The sequence below is a fragment of the Lampris incognitus genome, chromosome 17 (assembly GCF_029633865.1).
Source record: "Lampris incognitus isolate fLamInc1 chromosome 17, fLamInc1.hap2, whole genome shotgun sequence".
Lineage (NCBI taxonomy): Eukaryota > Metazoa > Chordata > Actinopteri > Lampriformes > Lampridae > Lampris > Lampris incognitus.
This window is the reverse complement of record NC_079227.1, coordinates 10,960,767-10,981,738: the sequence shown is the minus strand read 5'-3', so window position 1 is coordinate 10,981,738 and position 20,972 is coordinate 10,960,767. Positions and strand designations below refer to the sequence as shown.

Below are 20,972 nucleotides of genomic sequence, written 5' to 3'. Positions count from 1 at the left end.
TGTGTGTGTGTGTGTGTGTGTGTGTGTGTGTGTGTGTGTGTGTGTGTGTGTGTGCGACCATGAGGATAGAAAAACCTGAAACCACCTAACTTGTGGGGACATTTTATGAGTCCCCATGAGGAAGAGGGTCTATTCTAGGGTTAGGACTTAGGTTTAGGGTTAAGGTTAGAATTAGGTTAAGGTAAGGGTTAAGGTTAGGCATGTAATGATGATGGTTAGGGTTAAGGGCTAGGCAATGAATATAGTCAATGAGGGGTCCCCACAAGTATAGCGTGTTGTGTGTGTGTGTGTGTTCAGCTATGTTTGCGAGGACCAGTTTGAGTTCTACACCATGAGAGTGAGGACATTTTGGCCTGTCCTCATTTCTTCAAGGGTCTATTTCGGGGTTATGACTTGGGTTTAAGGTTAAGGATAGAAGTAGGTTAGAGTAAGGGTTACGGGTAGGGTCTACAGGGAGTGAATGTAGCCAGTGAGGGTCTTTACATGTTTAGGAAGACTGTATGTGTGTGTGTGTGTGTGTGTATATATATATAGTACAACAGAAGCCAGGCCATGTCAGGGATGACCCAGTTCCAACAGCCATTAAATGTGTTGTCTGATATGGAGATGCAAGTTGCATTATTCCACTAGCTGAAGCATGATCTTTACTTTCAATAAGAATTTACAAAAAAAAAACCTGAATATAAAGTTTATATCTTTTATACAACAGCCTCAGTAAATTCACAAAGTAAGAAAGCATAACTGTACATTAGAAAAAAGATAAATAAACACCACAGAGACTAAAACATTAGCAAAATGCCTTTTCTGCAGTATCAAAAACTCTTCAGGAAGACATCACCGAGGAAAACAACACAAACAAAACCTCACATATGCGCACATTTCCAGTCCTCGGGCCTTCCGAAGACAAGTTGCCTCTGTATGACAACATGGAAAGTACTTGACAGGTGATTATATATGTATATATGGCTCTGTTCGAATGACCCAGAGGACGCCGTACCTCCGTTACTGCGCCTGCATCGTGTTTCTGCGGTCAGCCATCGCTGTAGCATCAAATTCCCCTCCGACTAGCTGAGCTTCACATGACAGGAGGACATTAGGAGGAATACAGGACATGGACGTGTAACTCACCCACAAAACAGTAAGGTTGGCTACGAGACGAGGTTCTGAGGCCTATGTTGTAGTCGATGGCAGTGGCAGAAAAGCAACGTAAAGTGCTACTGAATTCAAAAGGAAACCATTTTGGCGGGCGGGGGAGGGGGGTCATATCCAGCGACATCTTTTGCTTTGGTAGTCTTCGTCCTCTGAGTAGCATGTGTCACAGTCGCTGCTGGGTGGCATCGGCGGCTGCTGATGGATGCAAACCTCGGCTTGAGAGGAGAGCGGGCAGGGACACTCGCCAGGGACCGGGCTCGGGGAGGCGCAGGCACTGAGGGTGGACGCTGGGCTGGGGCTCCGGCTGTACGGTGTGTTCGACTCCCCGGGCAGACTGGCGGCGGGCTGCTGGGAGTCAGCAGGATAGCTGTTCAGGTTGAGGACCCAGCCCATGTGTGCATGCAGCCAGCTGCAGAGGCCTGGAGGAAGGTTCAGGGCGCCCGGGATGTCGGGGCACTGCAGAAGCCTCCGGCCCAGCCAGGCGCAGCAGAGGTACTGCAGGGAGGTGGGCGAGTAGCAGGCCCGCGTCACCTTCATGCTGCTCTTTGCTGCTGTGGAGCAAATCATTGGGTACAGCTTCTTGTTCTGCAGCTTGGTGGCAGCCACACCTGTGATGGAGGTGCAGGAGTCGTCGTAGTTATTAAACGAAAATTCTGATCTGTTTTAGAAACTAGTTCATATTTTCAGAGTGTTGGACATCGTGCATATCGGTCATATTTTACTGAGTGGCTTCATTTTGGAGATTTTGGACACGGCACCACCACGAGACCCAGCTGCACAACGGTGTCTTAGGGGGCAACTGAACACAAGTATCTTTCATAAGTCAATGCGTCCAGTTCAACCCAGTCATATAAATCACATACTTGCAAGTGAAGATGAAAGTGCAGGTTAACATTTTTTAACCAAGGGCGTCTGGGTGGCGTGGTGGTCTATTCCGTTGCCTACCAACACGGGGATCGCCGGTTCGAATCCCCGTGTTACCTCCAGATTGGTTGGGCATCCCTACAGACACACTTGGCTGTGTCTGTGGGTGGGAAGCCGGATGTGGGTATGTGTCCTGGTCGCTGCACTAGCGCCGCCTCTGGTCGGTCGGTCGGGGCACCTGTTCAGGGGGGAGGGGGAACTGGGGGGCATAGCGTGATCCTCCCACGCGCTACGTCCCCCTGGTGAAACTCTTCACTGTCAGGTGAAAAGAAGCGGCTGGTGACTCCACATGTATCGGAGGAGGCATGGGGTAGTCTGCAGCCCTCTCCGGATCGGCAGAGGGGGTGGAGCAGCGACCAGGACGGTTCGAGAAGAGTGGGGCAATTGGCCGGGTACAATTGGAGAGAAAAGGGGGGGAATCCCCCCCCCCAGAAAAAAAGTTGTTAACAGAATGTCCAGTATTGTCAATCGTGGATCACATTGCTGATCTACTTCCAGGTTCAACCTGCAGGAAGCAGCAGCCTATACTTCCTGTAGGTAGTAGTAACCATCCACAAACTAGCTGGCCAGCACAACAGAGACGTCATAGATAATGGACAGTCATGGAGACAGCCTGAGACGCCAGTTGAGTTTGTTTTTTTTTGCTGTTGTTATTGTCTAAAGGACAGGTTTAAGGCTCGTGCTCAGTTGCCCCACAAGAAACCACGGTGAAGCTGTGTCCCGCGATGGTCTGGTGTCCAAAACCTCCAAAATGAAGCCGATGGTTAAAAATTATATCATAACCGATATGGATGATGGAAACCCAGACCCAGGTTGAAAAAGAAGTGAATTTTCCTTTACAGCTAATCCATACAAGTTTTGCATAGTAGCGGCCAAACTTAGGGTAGTGTAACTTTAAAAAAACCCATAGTTATTTTGTTTACACCCATTCCACTAGGAGGCCAGGTCACAGTCTGCTACAGAACTGTAACTGGAGCTGGTAGGGACTCGGTGTCTGTCTCAAGGACACTTTGAGCGGGTGGCTACAGGATCACACAGGTCTAATAGCTGGTTCACTGCATGATGGGCAACTTTACTGAATACGGCACCCAACACAGTAGAAACATAACTGGCAGTCAAACTGGGCTGCCATAGTGAGACTATAAAACCCTGACGCACAAACCAGCAATTCTCAACTTTGGTACTAGAACCCAGAAGGTGCTGCTGGTTTTCTATTCGGACAGGTAGTTAATTACACTATACAGCCAGAATACACAGCAGAACAGACAACCAATGGTACTGGATGCACCCTAGTGCAGTTTTTCCCAACCCAGTCCTGCAGATTTTCAGTGTAACTCTACTTGCACTTACTCAAGCAATCAGCATTTAACTATTTCAGATTTGACACACCTGATAATTAAGTGCCATAATATGAATGAAATAAGGACAAGCAGGCCTACCTATTCTGGGGTAACATACTGACCTAGTAGAGTTGTTCCAAACCAAACAAGGTTATGTGTAGTGTACCGGACCTGACACGGGGATAGACACTTACCTACACGACGCCGGTTCTTATAGATGGTCAGGGTACCGTTCCAGGTGTCTAGGTGCAGTCCTATGATGGAGCCTTGGCCAAAACGACAGGAAAAATTCTCCTTTTTCCCTTTGTGGTGTAGGAGACCTTCCAAGTAAAGATGAGACTGAAATACTTAGAGAAACATTTTTGTACAAGGATTCTCCTGGTCAGCTCTGTCTGTACAGCACAGACAGGGCATATATTCACATGCACACTTGTTTATATTAATCAATATAAGTATGAATTTGTCATAAGCAACCATTGTCATCTTTGTATTTTTGTAAAAGTTGTGACAATAGTTACTACATACATAAGGTATAGAATATGCTATCAGAGAGCATTTATCATCATCCTTTGGATGCAGGATTCTTCATATTGTCTGGATTTTGCACAGAGATCCAACATTCAAGCAATTAAGGAACACCAACCTTATATACAGTGCATCCAGAAAGTATTCACACCCCTTCACTTTCCCCACATTTTGTTATGTTACAGCCTTATTCCAAAATGGACTAAATTCCTTTTTTTTCTCATCAATCTACACACAAAACCCCATAATGACAAAGTGAAAAAGGTTTTGTAGAAATTTTTGCAAATTCATTAAAAATAAAAAACTGAAATATTGCATGTACATAAGTATTCACACCCTTTACTCAGTACTTGGTTGAGGCCCCCTTGGCAGCGATTACAGACTCAAGTCTTCTTGGGTATGAAGCTACAAGCTTGGCACACCTATATTTGGGGTATTTCTCCCATTCTTCTCTGCAGATCCTCTCAAGCTCTGTAAAGTTAGATGGGGAGCGTCGCTACACAGCTATTTTCAGGTCTTTCCAGAGATGTTCAATGGGGTCCAAGTCTGGGCTCTGGCTGGGCCACTCAAGGACATTCACAGACTTGTCCCGAAGCCACTCCTTCGTTGTCTTGGCTGTGTGCTTAGGGTCGTTGTCGTGTTGAAAGGTAAACCTTCGCCCCAGTCTGAGGTCCTGAGCGTTCTGGAGCAGGTTTTCATCAAGGATCTCTCTGTACTTTGCTCCATTCATCTTTCCCTCGATCCTGACTAGTCTCACAGTTCCAGCCGCTGAAAAACATCCCCACAGCATGATGCTGCCACCACCATGCTTCACTGTAGGGATGGTATTAGCAAGGTGATGAGAGCTGCCTGGTTTCCTCCAGATGTGACGTTTATCATTCAGGCCAAAGAGTTCAATCTTGGTTTCATCAGACCAGAGAATCTTGTTTCTCATGGTCTGAGAGTCCTTTAGGTGCTTTCTGGCAAACTCCAAGCGGGCTGTCATGTGCCTTTTACTGAGCAGAGGCTTCTGTCTGGCCACTCTACCATAAAGGCCTGATTGGTGGAGTACTGCAGAGATGGGTGTCCTTCTGGAAGGTTCTCCCATCTCCACAGAGGAATGCTGGAGCTCTGTCAGAGTGACCATCGGGTTCTTGGTCACCTCCCTGACCAAAGCCCTTCTCCCCCGATTGTTCAGTTTGGCTGGGCGGCCAGCTCAAGGAAGAGTCCTGGTGGATCCAAACTTCTTCCATTTACGAATGATGGAGACCACTGTGCTCTTCGAGACCTTCAAAGCTGCAGAAACATTTTTGTACCCTTCCCCAGATCTGTGCCTCGATACAATCCTGTCTCGGAGGTCCACAGACAATTCCTTTGACTTCATGGCTTGGTTTCTGCTCTGACATGCACTGTCACCAGTGGGACCTTATATAGACAGGTGTGTGCCTTTCCAAATGATGTCCAATCAATTGAATTTACTACAGGTGGACTCCAATCAAGATGTAGAAACATCTCAAGGATGATCAGTGGAAACAGGATGAACCTGAGCTCAATTTTGAGTGTCATAGCAAAGGGTGTGAATACTTATGTACATGCAATATTTAAGTTTTTTATTTTTAATACATTTGCAAACATTTCTACAAAACCTTTTTCACTTTGTCATTATGGGGTATTGTGTGTAGATTGATGAGAAAAAGGAATTTAATCCATTTTGGAATAAGGCTGTAACATAACAAAATGTGGGGAAAGTGAAGGGGTGTGAATACTTTCCAGATGCACTGTATAGTCATGTGAAGAGTAAGTACACCCCATGGAAAGTTTTGACTTTTCTAACATACAGATATTTGATCTTCATTTCAACAATATTGATGGATAAAAGGTGATATAATGTAACAAACATCATGTAACATTTGCATTTGATAGTCCATCAGATAATTTAAATAAACATAAATGCAACTTTTGCATGTGGAAAAAGTGAGTACACCCTTGGTTATAACAGCTGGTATTGCCCCTTTGGTAGAAACAACCTCAAGTAGGCGTTATAATGGTCTACCTGTCCAGGTAGCGTAGCGGTCTATTCCATTGCCTACCAACACGGGGATCGCTGGTTCAAATTCCCTATTTTACCTCCAGCTTGGTCGGGCGTCCCTACAGACACAATTGGCCGTGTCTGTGGGTGGGAAGCCGGATGTGGGTGTGTGTCCTAGTCACTGCACTAGCGCCTCCTCTGGTCAGTCAGGGCGCCTGTTCGGGGAGAGGGTTAATTGGGGGGAACAGCGTGATCCTCCCACACGCTACGTCCCCCAGGCGAAACTCCTCACTGTCAGGTGAAAAGAAGCGGCTGGCGACTCCACATGTATCGGAGGAGGCGTGTGGTAGTCTGCAGCCCTCCTTGGACTGGCAGAGGAGCTGGAGCAGCGATTGGGATGGCTCAGAAAAGTGAGGTAATTGGCCGGATACAATTGGGGAGAAAAAAAAGGGGGGGGACTGTCTACCAGTCTCTGACATTGACTGGGAGAAACTTTTGCCCACTCCTCCATGCAGAATTCTTTCAGCTGTACGATGTGATGTTTGAAGGGTTCCTTGCGTGCACAGCCCATTTCAAATCCCCCCACAGCATCTTGATGGGATTTAGATCCAGGCTTTGATTTGGCCATTCCAGAACCCTCCATTTCTTTCTTTTCAGCCATTCCTTGCTGGATTTACTGGAATTTTTAGGGTCATTGTTATGTTGCAAGGTCCACTTTTGGTTGCGCTTAAATCTTCTGACAGATGGTCTCAAATTATCCTCAAGCACCCTCTGGTACAATGAAGAATTCATATTGGATTCTATGATGGTGAGCTGTCCAGGCCCTGATGTAGCAAAGCAGCCCCAAACCATATAATTTCCATCATGTTTCACAGGTGGAATCAGGTACTTTTGGTCAAACGCTGTCTTTGGTTTTCACCAAACATGTCTTCTCATACTGTGGCCAAATAACTTATCTTTGACCAGTCTGTCCAAAGCACATTGTTCCAGAAGTTCTATGTAGTCTTTGCCGAGGTGTTCATTGGCAAGTTTAGTCCTACACTGAGGTTCTTTCTGAACAGCAAAGGTTTCCTTCCTGGCACTCCTCCCATGTCGATCAAATTTGTGCAGCCTCTTTCTAATGGTAGACTTCTGCTGGATCACCACCTTGCCGTGGTGGAGAAGCTTGTGTGTACTAATGATCCCAAGAGCTATACCATCTGGAGCTTGTTTCCTGGTAGGATCACCCAAGGCAGATAGTCAAGGGGGGAGGTTCCAGACAAAGCGGGATCCAACAAAGACATTAACGGCGGAGGTGGTGCAAGATGACTCCAGGTCACAACAGCAGTGAAGGTGGATGAAGGCTGCAACAGAGGGTGGTCCCCAATCATCTTGGTTCTCCATGCCAATGGACTTTGGCCACCCCCTGCCAAGGACTGTGTGGTGGCTGCAGGCACATCAGCCTCACAGCAAGAAGGTCCAACCTTGGGGGTCGTCCCGGGTCGTCCTCTGTGTGGAGTTTGCATGTTCTCCCCATGTCTGTGTGGGTTTCCTCTGGGTGCTCCGATTTCCTCCCACAGTCCAAAGACATGCAGGTCAGGTGAATCGGCCGTACTAAATTGTCCCTAAGTGTGAATGTATGTGTGTGTGTTTTGGCCATGTGCTGGCCTGGCAGCCTGGTCCAGGATGTCTCCCCACCTGCCGCCCAATGACTGCTGGGATAGGCTCCAGTATCCCCGCGACCCTGAGAGCAGGATAAGCAGTTTGGATAATGGATGGATGGGTGGATGTTTGGAGATTTTTTTTAAATCCCTTCCCAGACTCATAGGCATCTGTAACTTTCTTTCTGAAGGCATCAGAGAGCTCTTTCAATCAAGGCATGGTGATATCACACACTTCAGCAACAAAGAGAAAACCATACTAACTGTCTGAGGTCTAAATAAGACTGGTTCCTCCAGGATCCTCTCTAATGATGAGTGATTCTAATTTTAGGCATTTGAAGTAGTGATAAATGTAGGTGTGTAACTGTTTCCACATGCAAAATTTGCATTTATTTTTATTCAAATTATACAATGGACTACAAAATGTAAATGTTGTATATATTTGTTAAATTACATCTTTGGAGCATCCGAGTAGTGTAGCGGTCTATTCCATTGCCTGCCAACACCGGGATCCCGGGTTGAATCCCCGTGTTGCCTGCGGCTTGGTCGGGCGTCCCTACAGACACAGTTGGCCGTGTCTGTGGGTATGTGTCCTGATCGCTGCACTAGCGCCTCCTCTGGTCTGTCAGGGCACCTGTTCAGAGGGGAGGGGGAACTAGGGGGAATAGCATGATCCTCCCACGCGCTACGTCCCCCTGGTGAAACTCCTCACTGTCAGGTGAAAAGCGGCTGGCAAGTCCACATGTATTGGAAGAGGCATGTGGTAAATATTGTTGAATTCAAATATGTTAAAATATGTCGAAAAAGTTAAAACTCTATATGGGTTGTACTTACTTTTTCACATGACTGAACATATTTATATTACTTTCTACTCACTACTTTGCTTAAATTATGCATTGTCACCATTTGAGCGAGCAATGTATCTCTCTAAGTCGTGATTATGTGAAAACGAAATGGGTTTTGAGTCTGAATTTCATGTTTTAAAAAAAAAGGCCAGCTTTGATGAGTAGAGGGATGAACTTTGACCCCTGCTGACCTGTGTAGGAGAGCCCCCAGCTGTCCTCATCGTGACCCAGCAGACTGGAGAAGGTGTGCTTGAATATGTCCAGGTTCACCTCCGAGGTTCCGATGCCCACCATCTACACAAAGGCCCCACAACACGACCAGAAACGTACAGCTCAATACAGGTTCGGCAAAATACATAAACTAAACCAGTTCTGCTGAAGAAAACTGGGTCCAAATGTTTCTCAACAAACCACAAACCATTCTAGGATGACCAGGGGCCAAACAGTCCATATGCAGGACAAACGGTAAGATTATGCGGGACACATTTATAACGTCCACTCTTTATGGGTTAACAACGCAAGGAAGTAAAGTATTTTGATATAGCAGTGGCGTGACCACGGAGGGGGGCATTTGCCCCCCCCCCACTTTTGTCCAAAGATGGCCCTCAAGATTCCTTCAAAACCGAGGAGAAAACGCCTGGGTATAGGCTGAGCAGGGTAAGAATTTTTCGGGGAAATACTGGAAGAAGACTACGTAAGTGGATTATGTGATGGCCATTTATAGTGAAAGTGCTGCTTTTATTCGAGGTCATTGTAACTGTGATGAGATGTGATGTAATGTGGCGAGGTCATACGTCAGTACTGGGTTGCTTTCATCACACAGACATCGGAAGCAATGGAAGGTATTCGAATTTTAACCCACAAATGTGGTGTTTTAATCCACATAATGAGGTACTTTATTGAGCTAAACTATGACAAATTGACCTCTTTGTGCGTCGATAGAAACTGCCATGTCATAGTACAGTCTTCCCCATTCAATTTACGCAGTACCACGTGACATTTGTTGTGTTCTATGCATACGCCAGTAGGTGGCACCGATGTTATGAATGCCCTGTTGCGTGTAACGTAAGAGAGAAGAAGAGAATAAGGAACGATTCATCATTACTACTGTGCTCCGTGCTTTACTTACTTACTTATACTTACTTACTTATACATACACTGATTACACAAGAGTTTTTTAAGTAAAGGGCGTGTCCTCAGACCCCCTCATTTTTATACCCCCCCCCACTTCATTTACCCTGGCCACGCCGCTGTGTGCATCGAGCTCAATTATACAGGCGTATCCCGCCTGCAGTTCCAGTTATTACCACTAGTAGGTGCATGATAATGTCTAATATATTTGAATAACAAATTGGAAAATAAATTGCAATAGGCAAGACCAACGGCAAATAATGACAGCAGTGTATATTGGGTCCTAGTTTAGATCTAACATGCAATAAAGAAGGAAGAGCAAAAGCAACCGACATTAACAGTACCGCTCAAATGCGTCTTTCCGAATTCGAACCCGACTTTAATGTGTTAAGAGTGAGATGTCTGCACAGGGAATGCCAGAAACGATTATCATTGGGTAATAAAGTCAAAATGTATTGTTTAAATGGAGAAAACTACGCTTCTAATTTTGAATCAAAATGCAGGACATCCTCTCAATATACGGGTCAAAGTGCTGTGAATCGCAGCGTAGAACAGGCCTGGACACCCCAAGTCATTCAGGTTGGGGCAGCGTTGAGTACAATTCAAACACAACTTAAACCCACTGCTGTGAGCAGTTTAACTGACCCTTCGTAGGCCTTCTGACTGGCCCGTCTATACATTCTGCGTGTATACATATGGCTGTCATGCAGGTTATACAACGCTCCACGGCACACTGAAGGCAAGGCCCTCTTGCTGAGATTGAGAAGATATTTTAGACCCTGGCTCCTAAAGTGGTCACATATAGATTCAAGCTAGTGGAGACGGTTGGTGTCAGCGTCCCAGGCGGCCATGACAGTTGGACATCAGAAAAAATTTGGTTTTTCACCTGTTTTCTGTCAATTCAAATAATGCTCAGTTGCTGTACTGAACCCGAGATGTTTTTCATTACAGAGACAGGGGCTTTCCCCCCCTTCTTCTCCCCAATTGTATCCAGCCAATTACCCCACTCTTCCGAGTCGTCCCGGTCGCTGCTCCACCCCCTCTGCCGATCTGGGGAGGGCTGTAGACTACCACATGCCTCCTCCGATACATGTGGAGTCACCAGCCACTTCTTTTCACCCGACAGTGAGCAGTTTCGCCAGGGGGACATAGCGCGTGGGAGGATCACGCTATTCTCCCCAGTTCCCCCTCCCCCCCGAACAGGCACTCCGACCGACCAGAGGAGGCGCTAGTGCAGCGACCAGGACACATACCTACATCCGGCTTCGCACCTGAAGACACAGCCAATTGTGTCTGTAGGGACGCCCGACCAAGCCGGAGGTAACATGGGGATTCGAACCGGCGATCCCCGTGTTGGTAGGCAACAGAATAGACCGCCACACTACCCACATGCCCCAAAAATGATTTCTTTAAACGACAGGTTGAAGTAGAGTTGGGCAATATATTGATATTATGTGGATATCATGACGTGAGACTAGCTATCTTCTGGGCTTCTGGACATTGTAATGTCATGATAAGACATAAATGTTCTTTTCCTGGTTTTAAAGCTGCATTATAGTCAAGAGATGCAATTTTCTGAACTTATTAGACTGTTCCAGCTGTTATATTCTTTGTCTCTACCTGTTTGGACATCATAGTCCCATTATTAATGAGCGTTTATCAAAAATGTCATCGTGTAAATATTTCGTTAGAGCACCAGTAGTCATCTCTACCATATCGTCAAAATATCAATATCGAGGTATTTGTTCAAAAACGTTGTAATATTTGATCCTGGCCATATCGTCCAGCCCTAGGTTGAAGCCAGTTGGACACAGTTAACACCATCTTATTTCAACACCATCCAGTCTTGCCTCCACCCACCATGTCGGTTCCGTATACGGGGGAGGTCATCTTGATCTCCCAGAAGTGCTGGCCGTCCGTCAGCTCCTTGGTGCCGCGGATGGCCGCCGTGCCACAGCTGTAGTCCTGGTGGAAGTTCACCTCCCTGTCATCGGAGCTCAGGAGGGCTCCCGCCGACTTGCACTTCTCATCCCACACCCAGTCAAACCCTGACAACATGGGACGGACACAAAAACAGCTGCATCACATATATTCCCAGAGCCATTATTCTGATTTATGTTTTTTTTTAAATTGTTTTATTTCTCCCCAATTGTATCCGGCCAATTACCCCACTCTCCCGAGCCGCCCTGGTCTCTGCTCCACCCCCTCTGCTGATCCGGGGAGGGCTGCAGACTACCACATGCCTCCTCCCATACATGTGGAGTCGCCAGCTGCTTCTTTCCACCTGACAGTGAGGAGGTTCACAAGGGGGACGTAGCGCGTGGGAGGATCACGCTACCCCCCCCCCAGCTCCCCCTCCCCCCTGAACAGGCACCCTGACTAACCACAGGAGGCGCTAGTGCAGCGACCAGGACACATACCCACATCCGGCTTCCCACCTGCAGACACGACCAAGTGTGTCTGTAGGGACGGTCGACCAAGCCGGAGGAAACACGGGGATTCGAACCGCCGGTCCCCGTGTTGGTAGGCAACGGAATAGACCGCCACGCTACCCGGACATTATTCTGACTTATTTAATATTAAAGTTCATTTCTATGAGCACTACTCTACGCATCATGGGGGTTTCATATTGGGGAGTAACTACATAAATGAAGCCGTGTGTGACGTCGGCCGTAGTAGCGCTGTCACAGCAAATGTTCACTGCAAGATTATCACGGCAACAAAAAAGGGTTGGGATAAAAATCTTGACAATTAAAGTGATTGTTTCACCATCATCCTGCTGAAGACTTACTGGAGATGTGAGATTACACACCCCGAGTGTGTGTGTGTGTGTGTGTGTGTGTGTGCACTCGTTCGGACCAGTTTGCACGTTTAACATCACAGCGAGGATATTTTTGCCAAGCGAGAACATTTTGGCTGCTCCTCACTTGCGTAAGGGTTTATGGCAGGATTAGGATTTGGGTTTAGGATTAAAGAGATACTTGCATCAAAATCCGACTTTTCCTCTTGTTAATCGATGTAAAGACTGTGGATGCGATCGATGAGACAAACGGTAGCCCTAAAATCACATTTATGGCCAGACGAGAGATATCGGCGGTCAAAAATCATATTTCCGGTTGTCGAAAATGCGGTAACTTGCCGCGTCACGAATAGCATAGGGGGCGTGTCCATAATTAGCATAGAGGGCGTGTCCGTAGCGGGACGCTACAAAAGCGGAGACGCACCCTTTTGGCTCGAAGGAATACGGCTGCGGAGGCTGCGCAACATATTCGTGAGGCGAGCAGTCGACTTCCACTGAGAAAAGAGGAATCGTCTTCCGCTTTCACATCCTCAACCTCAAAGCCGCTGTCGGCGGTCTCGTCGCTCGCCATTTTTTTGTTGTTTTTTCTTTTTGTAAAGCGACGACAGAGCAGGAAGGGGGCTGTCACCAGTGAATTTCTCGTTTTTCTACGGCAAGCGGTTTAGCCCCAGCGTTTAGCCCACTCAGCCACACCCACACGGCCGCCCTGAATTTCAGTAGCCCATAGCTATGAAACCATAAACCACACCTACCTTCCGGTTGTAATTCAAACCCCCCCCCCGTGTTAAAAACGTGCTCAGGAGCAGCACTGAAGCTTTCACTGCTCTGCTGATTATTCACATCACTGCAAATGTGAGTACGTGCAGCACACACAAAGTGTGGCGGTCCTGTAATGAATTCTGCTGCACTGGACTAACTAAAGGTGTACCAACTCCACAGTTTAGGCCAGTGTTTCCCAACCCAGCCCTCAGATACACCCTGTCCTGCAGACTTTCATTATAACCTTGCACACAGTTAAGTATGAAGGCCTTTTTGTCGTTACTCAACCAATCGTATCATTGCACTTAATCATGTCCAGTGTGCCAAATCTGACATAATTAAGTGCTGATCGGTTGAATAAGTACAAACAGTTCTAACGAGGCAGGTTCCCCTGAGGAACACTGATCTAGATCACGTATATATGACGCTCGCGCTCGCTGCCAATCTGCCTCTCTCACTCTGGTCCTCCTCCCCACAGAGGCAGTCGTTGGCAGGCTCAAGGCCCTGCGTCAGAGCCTTGGGGCCGGGCTCGTCCGGCGGGTTACACTGGCAGAATGACTCCCCCATCATGGGCGTCATGCGGGGTCTGTCCACCGTCTCCGGTACAGCCAGGGATTGCGGCAGGTAATCCGCCTCCGGGTCGAAGGGGCTGATCTGATTGACATAGAGAGAACAGGCGGCACTTTGTAAGTCCATAGAATTGGCCAAAGCCCAAAGTCTCTGACCTGATAGCAGAAGAGAGAATTAGATCCACCCGACGCCACTGCAGACTGAGTGGGTAGCTCTTAGAAGCAAAAAACAATGACCCAACAGCTCGGAGACTGCAAACATTCAACCCTTAAAATGTCAACTTGAATCTGAATTATCTGCAGCCAAATGGACTCCAGACCGTCTTAGCAGCAGAATGCTCCACATCCGAAAAGCATTACCACCCATACATGACGTGTGTCAAAGTCCCGACGCGGTGGCCCTTCTCCCACATAGCTGAGTGGAACTGCCACTGGTGAGACAAGCAACGTGCGACGGACGGCGTGTAAAAATAGACGCCATCCAAAATTACAGAGCCGTCCCTCTGAAGACCCAAACATCTCAGACACGGCCATTTTGAGACAGGGGACAGTCCCCAGTGGAAAATCACCAGTTGGCTTCGGGCTGGAAGTTATCTTTCGCAATAACCTCGTTCTCTTTCATTTCCTCATAAGTGTTAATGACAACACCATGTTTATCTGTGTTGACCTCCATCCCAACCAGCCCAACTCGGTGCTTTTAACACGTCTTTTTCTGTGTCAACCAAGCAAATTTGAACAAATGAGGATTTGGATTTGGTGGGATGTCCTAAGAGAGCAAATCATGGAATATAGATACAACGTCCTCAAAGTACAAAACCACTGTGGCGCGACCGAGGATATAGCGCCAGCCATCCATTATCCAAACCGCTTATCCTGCTGTCAGGGTCGCCGGGGTGCTGGAGCTTATCCCAGCAGTCATTGGGCGGCAGGCGGGGAGACACCCTGGACCGGGCCGCGAGGCCATCACAGGGCCGAAACACACACACACAGATTCACACCTAGGGACAATTTAGTATGACCGATTCACCTGACCCACATGTCTTTGGACTGTGGGAGGAAACCGGAGCCCCCGCAGGAAACCCACGCAGGCACGGGGAGAACATGCAAACTCCACACGGAGGATGACCCCCGGGGCGACCCTCAAGGTTGGGGGCTCGAACTCAGGACCTTCTTGCTGTGAGGCAACTGCACTAACCACTGCGCCACTGTGTCACCCCACCAGTACTACTGGTCTTTTATTCTACTAGGAAGTTCATCATATTCACCCATTCCAGTTATTCAGCCCCCTGGTCTCAAACCTGACCAGAGGCGGAGTAACTGGAACAACAGGTGAATATGATGAACTTCCTGGTAGGATAGACAACAACCAGCAGTATGAGTGGTACCCGAGGACCTGATCGAGAACCGCTCATCTAAACCATCTTTATACTGATCTGAGTTTAATACGTTAGCTTGGGTTAATATGTTAGCTAGTTGTCTGAGAGGGCATTCTACATGAATGCTAACGCTGGAGTACAACACAAGCAGTGTGACATCACATCCTGTCTGTGTTGGTGAACACTGCATTGTGTCCCAAACAGCCAAGTGGACCCAGGTCCTCCTCTCACCAAGCGGTGGAGAAAGCATGTCTTCAGTCTTATGGTTTAGTTTTGTGTTTAGACTCCTCTATAACAGAGTAGTTGTTTTGGTAATTGTATACTCACACTTTGGACCGTGTAAAGAATTAATTTCATGACAATATTTATTTTCTGCAATTTTCACAGAACATCACATACCATGCACTTAATGAACTTCAAAGCTACCCTCACAAAAAAACACATGCTGCTTGTGAAAGGGGATGGATAGGGGTCATGGCAGTTTTACAGAGGTTTGGTTATTTGACAGTTTGCTAAAGAAGGGAGGACATCATCCTCTTGCACCCCCCCCCCAAAATCGACCCCTGCCCTCACCTCAAACCAGTTGCCCTCGCTCTCCTCGGAATGCAGGAGCATCGCCATGGCGTCCGTCTCAGCATCTTCCTCAGCACCAGCATCCTGCCAAACTTCACCCCACTCCAGGTGCACATCAGAAACACTCCTGCACCTCCTCAGCATGGCACCCCTGTGGACAGCAGACAGACCACAAGCACCTCTCAGAAACTTCTGCTATGGTCTGGGAGACATTTATTGCTTTGCTTGAGGGCTTTTAGGCAGGAGCGGCTGCTTGTCAGCACAGGAGTTTGAAACAGAGCTTGAGGCACCACCTCCCAATGCCCTGGACCCTTCTACGCAAACAGATGTGCTAGAAAGTTTGTGAACCCTTTAGAATTTTCTGTATTTTCTTTTCTGGGGACCCCCCCCCCTTTTCCTCCCCAATTGCATCCAGCCAACTATCCCACTCTTCTGAGCTGTCCCGGTCGCTGCTCCACCCCCTCTGCCAATCCGGGGAGGGTTGCAGACTACCACGTCTCCTCCAATACATGTGGGGTCGCCAGCCGCTTCTTTTCACCTGACAGTAAGGAGTTTCGCCAGGAGACGTAGCATGTGGGAGGATCATCATTATATTCCCCCCAGTTTCCTCTCCCTCCAAACAGGCACCTAAGCAACCAGAGGAGGCGCTAGTGCAGCAACCAGGACACACACCCACGTCCGGCTTCCCACCCGCAGACACGGCCAATTGTGTCTGGAGGGACGCCCGACCAAGCCAGAGGCAACACGGGGATTCGAACCGGTGATTTCCGTGTTGGTAGGCAATGGAACAGACCACTATGCTACCCAGATGCCCAGAAATTTTCTATATTTTTGCATTAAATGTGACCTAAAATGTGATCAGATCTTAAGAGAACCCAATTAAACAAATAACACAAAAACATTGTACTTTTTCATTTGTTCATTGAGCAAATGTGATCCAAAAGTAAATGTCTGGTGTAGAAAGTATGTGAACCTGTAGGATCATCAGTCGGTTTACAGGGGTTATTGGAGTGAGGCATTTCAATCAACTGGATGACAATCAGGTGTGAGTTTAGCAGGTCCTGCCTTGTTGAAAGAACATAAACCCAGGTCTGCACTGTCAGAGTCTGGTCTTCATCACACAGGTCTGTGGAAGTTTGCCATTCCTCGGTCAAAAAAGTTGTTGAAGCTCAAAAGGATGGAAAAGGTTAAAAAAAAAACTATTTCTAATGAGTCTAGGCTCCACCAATCCACTGTCAGGAAGATGGTGTGTGTACAAGTGGAAGAAATTCAACACCATTTTTATTCTCCTCAGGAGTGGTCATCCAACAACAAAAATCACCCCAAGAGCAAGGTGTATAATATTCCAGGAGGTCACAAACAACCCCAGGGTAACGTCTAAGGATCTACAGGCCTCTCTTGTACTGATTAAGATCCGTGCTAATGATTCCTTCATCAGGCAAACACATAACAAGAACGATGTACATGGCAAGATAGCAAGGAGGAAGCCACTGCTCTCCAAGAAGAACATTGCTGCCTGTCTAAAATTTGCCAAAGACCAAGTGGATGAGCCAGAAGGCAGTTGGAAGAAAGTTTTGTGGACGGATGAGCCCAAAACAGAACTTTTCAGTTTAAACGAGAAGCATTATGTTTGGTGAAAACCAAATACCGCGTTCAGACATGGGACCCTCATCCCAGCTGTGAAGCACGGTGGTGGCAGTATCATGATTATGGGGCTGCTTTGCTGCCTCTGGACCAGGACGGCTTGCCATCATTGAGGGAACAATAACTGCTGGATTGTAGCAACAAATTCTGCAGGAGAATGTCCAGGTGTCGGTCCGGGAACTGAAGCTCAACAGGAAGTGAATCATGCAGCAAGACCACGACCCTAAACACACAAGGCAGCCTACCAATGAATGGTTAAAGCAGAAGAAATGTAATGTTTTGGAATGCCCAAATCAAAGTCCAGACCTTAATCTAATAGACATTTTGTGGAAGGACCTGACGAGAGCAGTTCATGCAAGGAAGCCCACCAACATCACTAGAGTTGAAGGAGTTTTGTAAGGAGGAACGGGCCACAGTTCCTCCAAGCCAATGCGCAGGACTGATCAACAGTTAATGGGAGCATTTGGTTGAAGTTGGTGCTGCTCAATGGGGCTCACACCTGTTACTGAAGGCAAAGGTTCACAATACTTTTTCTAGCAAAGGAGTAGTGTTTGATTTTGCTCAATAAATTAAAGTGTAATTTTCTTCTTGTTGTTATTGTCTCGTTTGTTTAATTGGGTTCTATCTAGTTTCAGGACCTAGATGAAGAGCTGATCACAATGTAGTAGGTCACATTTATGCAGAAATACGCAAGCATTCACAAACACTATTGCCACTGTACGTACTTACAGTAGCTACATTGGAAGTTCTGACAACCAAAGCATACTTAACAGTCACAATTTCCTTTTTTCTGCTTTAACCAAGTAGAGATAAAATGCACAAACATGAAGTCCTGCATTCCAGTTTGTGTGCAACAGTGAAAAATGTTTAGTCACTGGCTGCTGAAAAGGCAGATGTCAGCTGATTACAGTAAACAGCAGACAAGGGACAGTAAACAACAGATGACAGACAGTTTCACCCGGTCAGCCCGCCTTCCTCTGCTGAGGTGATTGTTCATTCAGTATTAAGGCATCTCTCAGATGCATGAAAAGCCCCGAAGGCCATGTGACGGAAAGACTTCTAACTGCGAAGGTTCCTAAATTACTAGCCTGTGTGTATTGCCTTTGAATTCTTGTAAATATTTTGGCTATCGATCTCAGATACGTTTTCACGTTCTTGTCATTCCTGTTTCATCACAGGGGCCAATTCCCTTCTACTGAAGCATCTTTCTGGCCTTTGGACTTTAACCGACGCAATCAAGAGAATCAAAATGTGATAAGATGCCAAACCATGAATTTAACAATCTTGTTGGTCAACCATCATCCAATAAAAGATATTCCAGACTTCCTGTCAAGAAAAACCAAATGGACGGATGTGCTGTCCAGGCGTGGCTAGAAGATTGTTTTAAGTCACAATTGTTGTTCAGTTACGAATTTGAAAACTTAACTTCAAAAACTCTTATTTGCACCAGCATGTTCATTTGGGTCTTAAACTGACGACGAAACTAAGTCCCCAAATAGATTTCGACTCTCTAAAACACTTCCGAGCCACCTGGTTTTCATTTCACTAAGTGCCAGTATTAGTCACTTTACTAGTGCAGTGACCGCTCGGGTGTAATCCCCCCTCCGACCACAACGTGGATTGCAACGGCGGCGTGGCGCTGTTCGTCCGGTAGCCAGAGACAGACAGATTCCTTCCATTTTATTTAGATCAGTGGTTCTCAACCTTTTTGGGGTCCTGGACCCCCTGCGTATTTTTGATCTACCCTGAGGACCCCTCCACCTGATCTTGGGGGAGGGGGGTTGCAATTTGATAGAAACAGTAGAAACTGCATTTTAAATTGCATTATAGCATTTATTCACTCTTTGGGGCAAAAATAAGAGCTTTCAGTTGTAACTTAGATATAGTTAACAAAACAGAATTCTTATGCAGTAACTTTCAGATATATGTAACAAAACAGAATATGTATTCAGTAACTTTCAGATATGTGTAACAAAACAGAATATGTATTCAGTAACTTTCAGATATATGTAACAAAACAGAATATGTATTCAGTAACTTTCAGATATATGTAACAACAGAATTTTTATGCAGTAACTTTTAACAATGCAAACGGGAGCGAGATCTCTTATTAAAATACAATAAATTACACTTGTGAAACAGATGTAATTAGAGAAAAAAGTCCTGTTACCCTTTATAGTTTAGGTAGATAAAGGTCTCAGTCACATTTGAGTAAAACAATCCTATTTCTATAAATGTCATAGGATCTTTTTTTAAAGATATTTTATTTTCACGGACCCCTTGCAATTACACCACGGACCACTAGGGGTCCGCGGACCCCCGGTTGAGAAACACTGATTTAGATGATGGGAAATGTGCTGAAGGCGGCCTGTGAGTCTTGTCAGCTTGTTCCTCGGAGCAGCTGGTGTCCGTATCCCAAACAGGTGCAGGAGATAATTGCCAATCATTTAGATTATCTAGTCTGGGGAGAGGCTCACTTTAACTGGGCCTTAGCCTACATTCCCCGACGACATCATATGGACTAACTAACTGATGTCCCCAGCGGGGAGGTGGAGGAGTTCACGTCAATCACATGCCGATTAAAATGCGTAAAAATCAGCCCAAAGTTTCCTGCTCTGTGTTCTCTGCCTTGTACGTCCAAACTGCGGCACACATCAAGTCAACGACAGGGTCAGTTGTTTTTTCGCGACACTGCATTTAGACACGAAAACCATGACCACTGTAGGCTTACTTTAATTACAGTGTAATTATACCCACGACGTTATAAACCGCTTGAAGAACGCAAGCTACGTAACGCGTCGTATTTATATTCGGCAGTTGTGCTTAATAATGCCATCTCGCGATACTTCAAAGACGGTCACATTTCTGCTTATATATAAGAGAGGTGGAACTCCAGCACCAGTAGACCCCGTCCCTATCTGAATGCCAATGTTCCATTAAAGAGAGACAGAGAGAGAGACAATAAACAGCCCTACTGACTGGCATGGCTGCAGATCTACTGGCGATGCGGTTCTGGTTTTACCTTGCAGCTGTCTTCTTGTGGACTGTCTTGCAATGGCTCATCTTTCGTGTCTGTATGTAACATGTGCCGTCCGCTCTGGCCAACCTGAACGCAAACCAGACATAAACAGCACGTCCGTTCAGCCTCGCCTGCTGGTGGTTGGGCGACTTCAGTGGAAGGGAGGAGTACATTCTGCTAATCGACTAATGACTTGGAAAGCATTCAGTAGGCAGATATGATCACCTTCCTGGCAGTGATGTGGACGAGTAGGGCACACGTGTCTTATCCGCTGATCATAAGATAAAGCGTGCACGGCGATTTGTGGTATATTGATAAGGGCTGCCAAACGCCTTTGAAAAATAAAAACCCATATTCTTAAATAAGTGGGGGGGGGGGTTCCCCATCTGTGCATACCATTATCGTTAACGGACAAGAACGGAAGGAAGTCCTTGAGTTCTTGTTTCAGTCGCATACAATGCTGAGTCACACTATGGCGCAGCACCGACCAGGGGCAGGCGTCCTATATTCTCCCATACATTGACCTATATAGGGTTTGTATCTTGCTGTCATTCATTATCCAGTCAGATCGCACGTTTCGACTATTTGTCACGGTTTTGAGCTTTCAAAACACAATGTCGTATAGTCTTGTTCCTATGAAACAGCGCAGCATCATTTTTTTCCGTGA

The 20,972-nt window shown here is 46.6% G+C and overlaps 1 protein-coding gene across 1 annotated transcript; it reads right to left on the bottom strand.

The window, feature by feature from the left end:
- Nucleotides 1-43: 43 nt before the first annotated feature.
- Nucleotides 44-20,454, bottom strand: LOC130128012 (SPRY domain-containing SOCS box protein 3-like). Its single transcript, XM_056297724.1, has 7 exons — nt 20,309-20,454; nt 15,643-15,793; nt 13,583-13,778; nt 11,426-11,613; nt 8,626-8,728; nt 3,611-3,736; nt 44-1,760 (listed from the first exon to the last, which is right to left on the bottom strand). The coding sequence occupies exons 1-7, from the start codon at nt 20,347-20,349 to the stop codon at nt 1,261-1,263; spliced, it is 1,305 nt and encodes a 434-aa protein (XP_056153699.1). The 5' UTR covers nt 20,350-20,454; the 3' UTR covers nt 44-1,260.
- Nucleotides 20,455-20,972: the final 518 nt, after the last annotated feature.

Bases quoted from the DNA above. Each gene is read 5' to 3' on its own strand.
- LOC130128012 (XM_056297724.1), bottom strand. From the start codon at position 20,349: ATGAGCCATTGCAAGACAGTCCACAAGAAGACAGCTGCAAG. The intron at 13,779-15,642 runs GTGAGGGCAGGG...TATGTCAATCAG, and splicing joins GCGAGGGCAACTGGTTTGAG to ATCAGCCCCTTCGACCCGGA. The intron at 8,729-11,425 runs GTGGGTGGAGGC...GCCTTTGTGTAG, and splicing joins CCGTATACGGAACCGACATG to ATGGTGGGCATCGGAACCTC.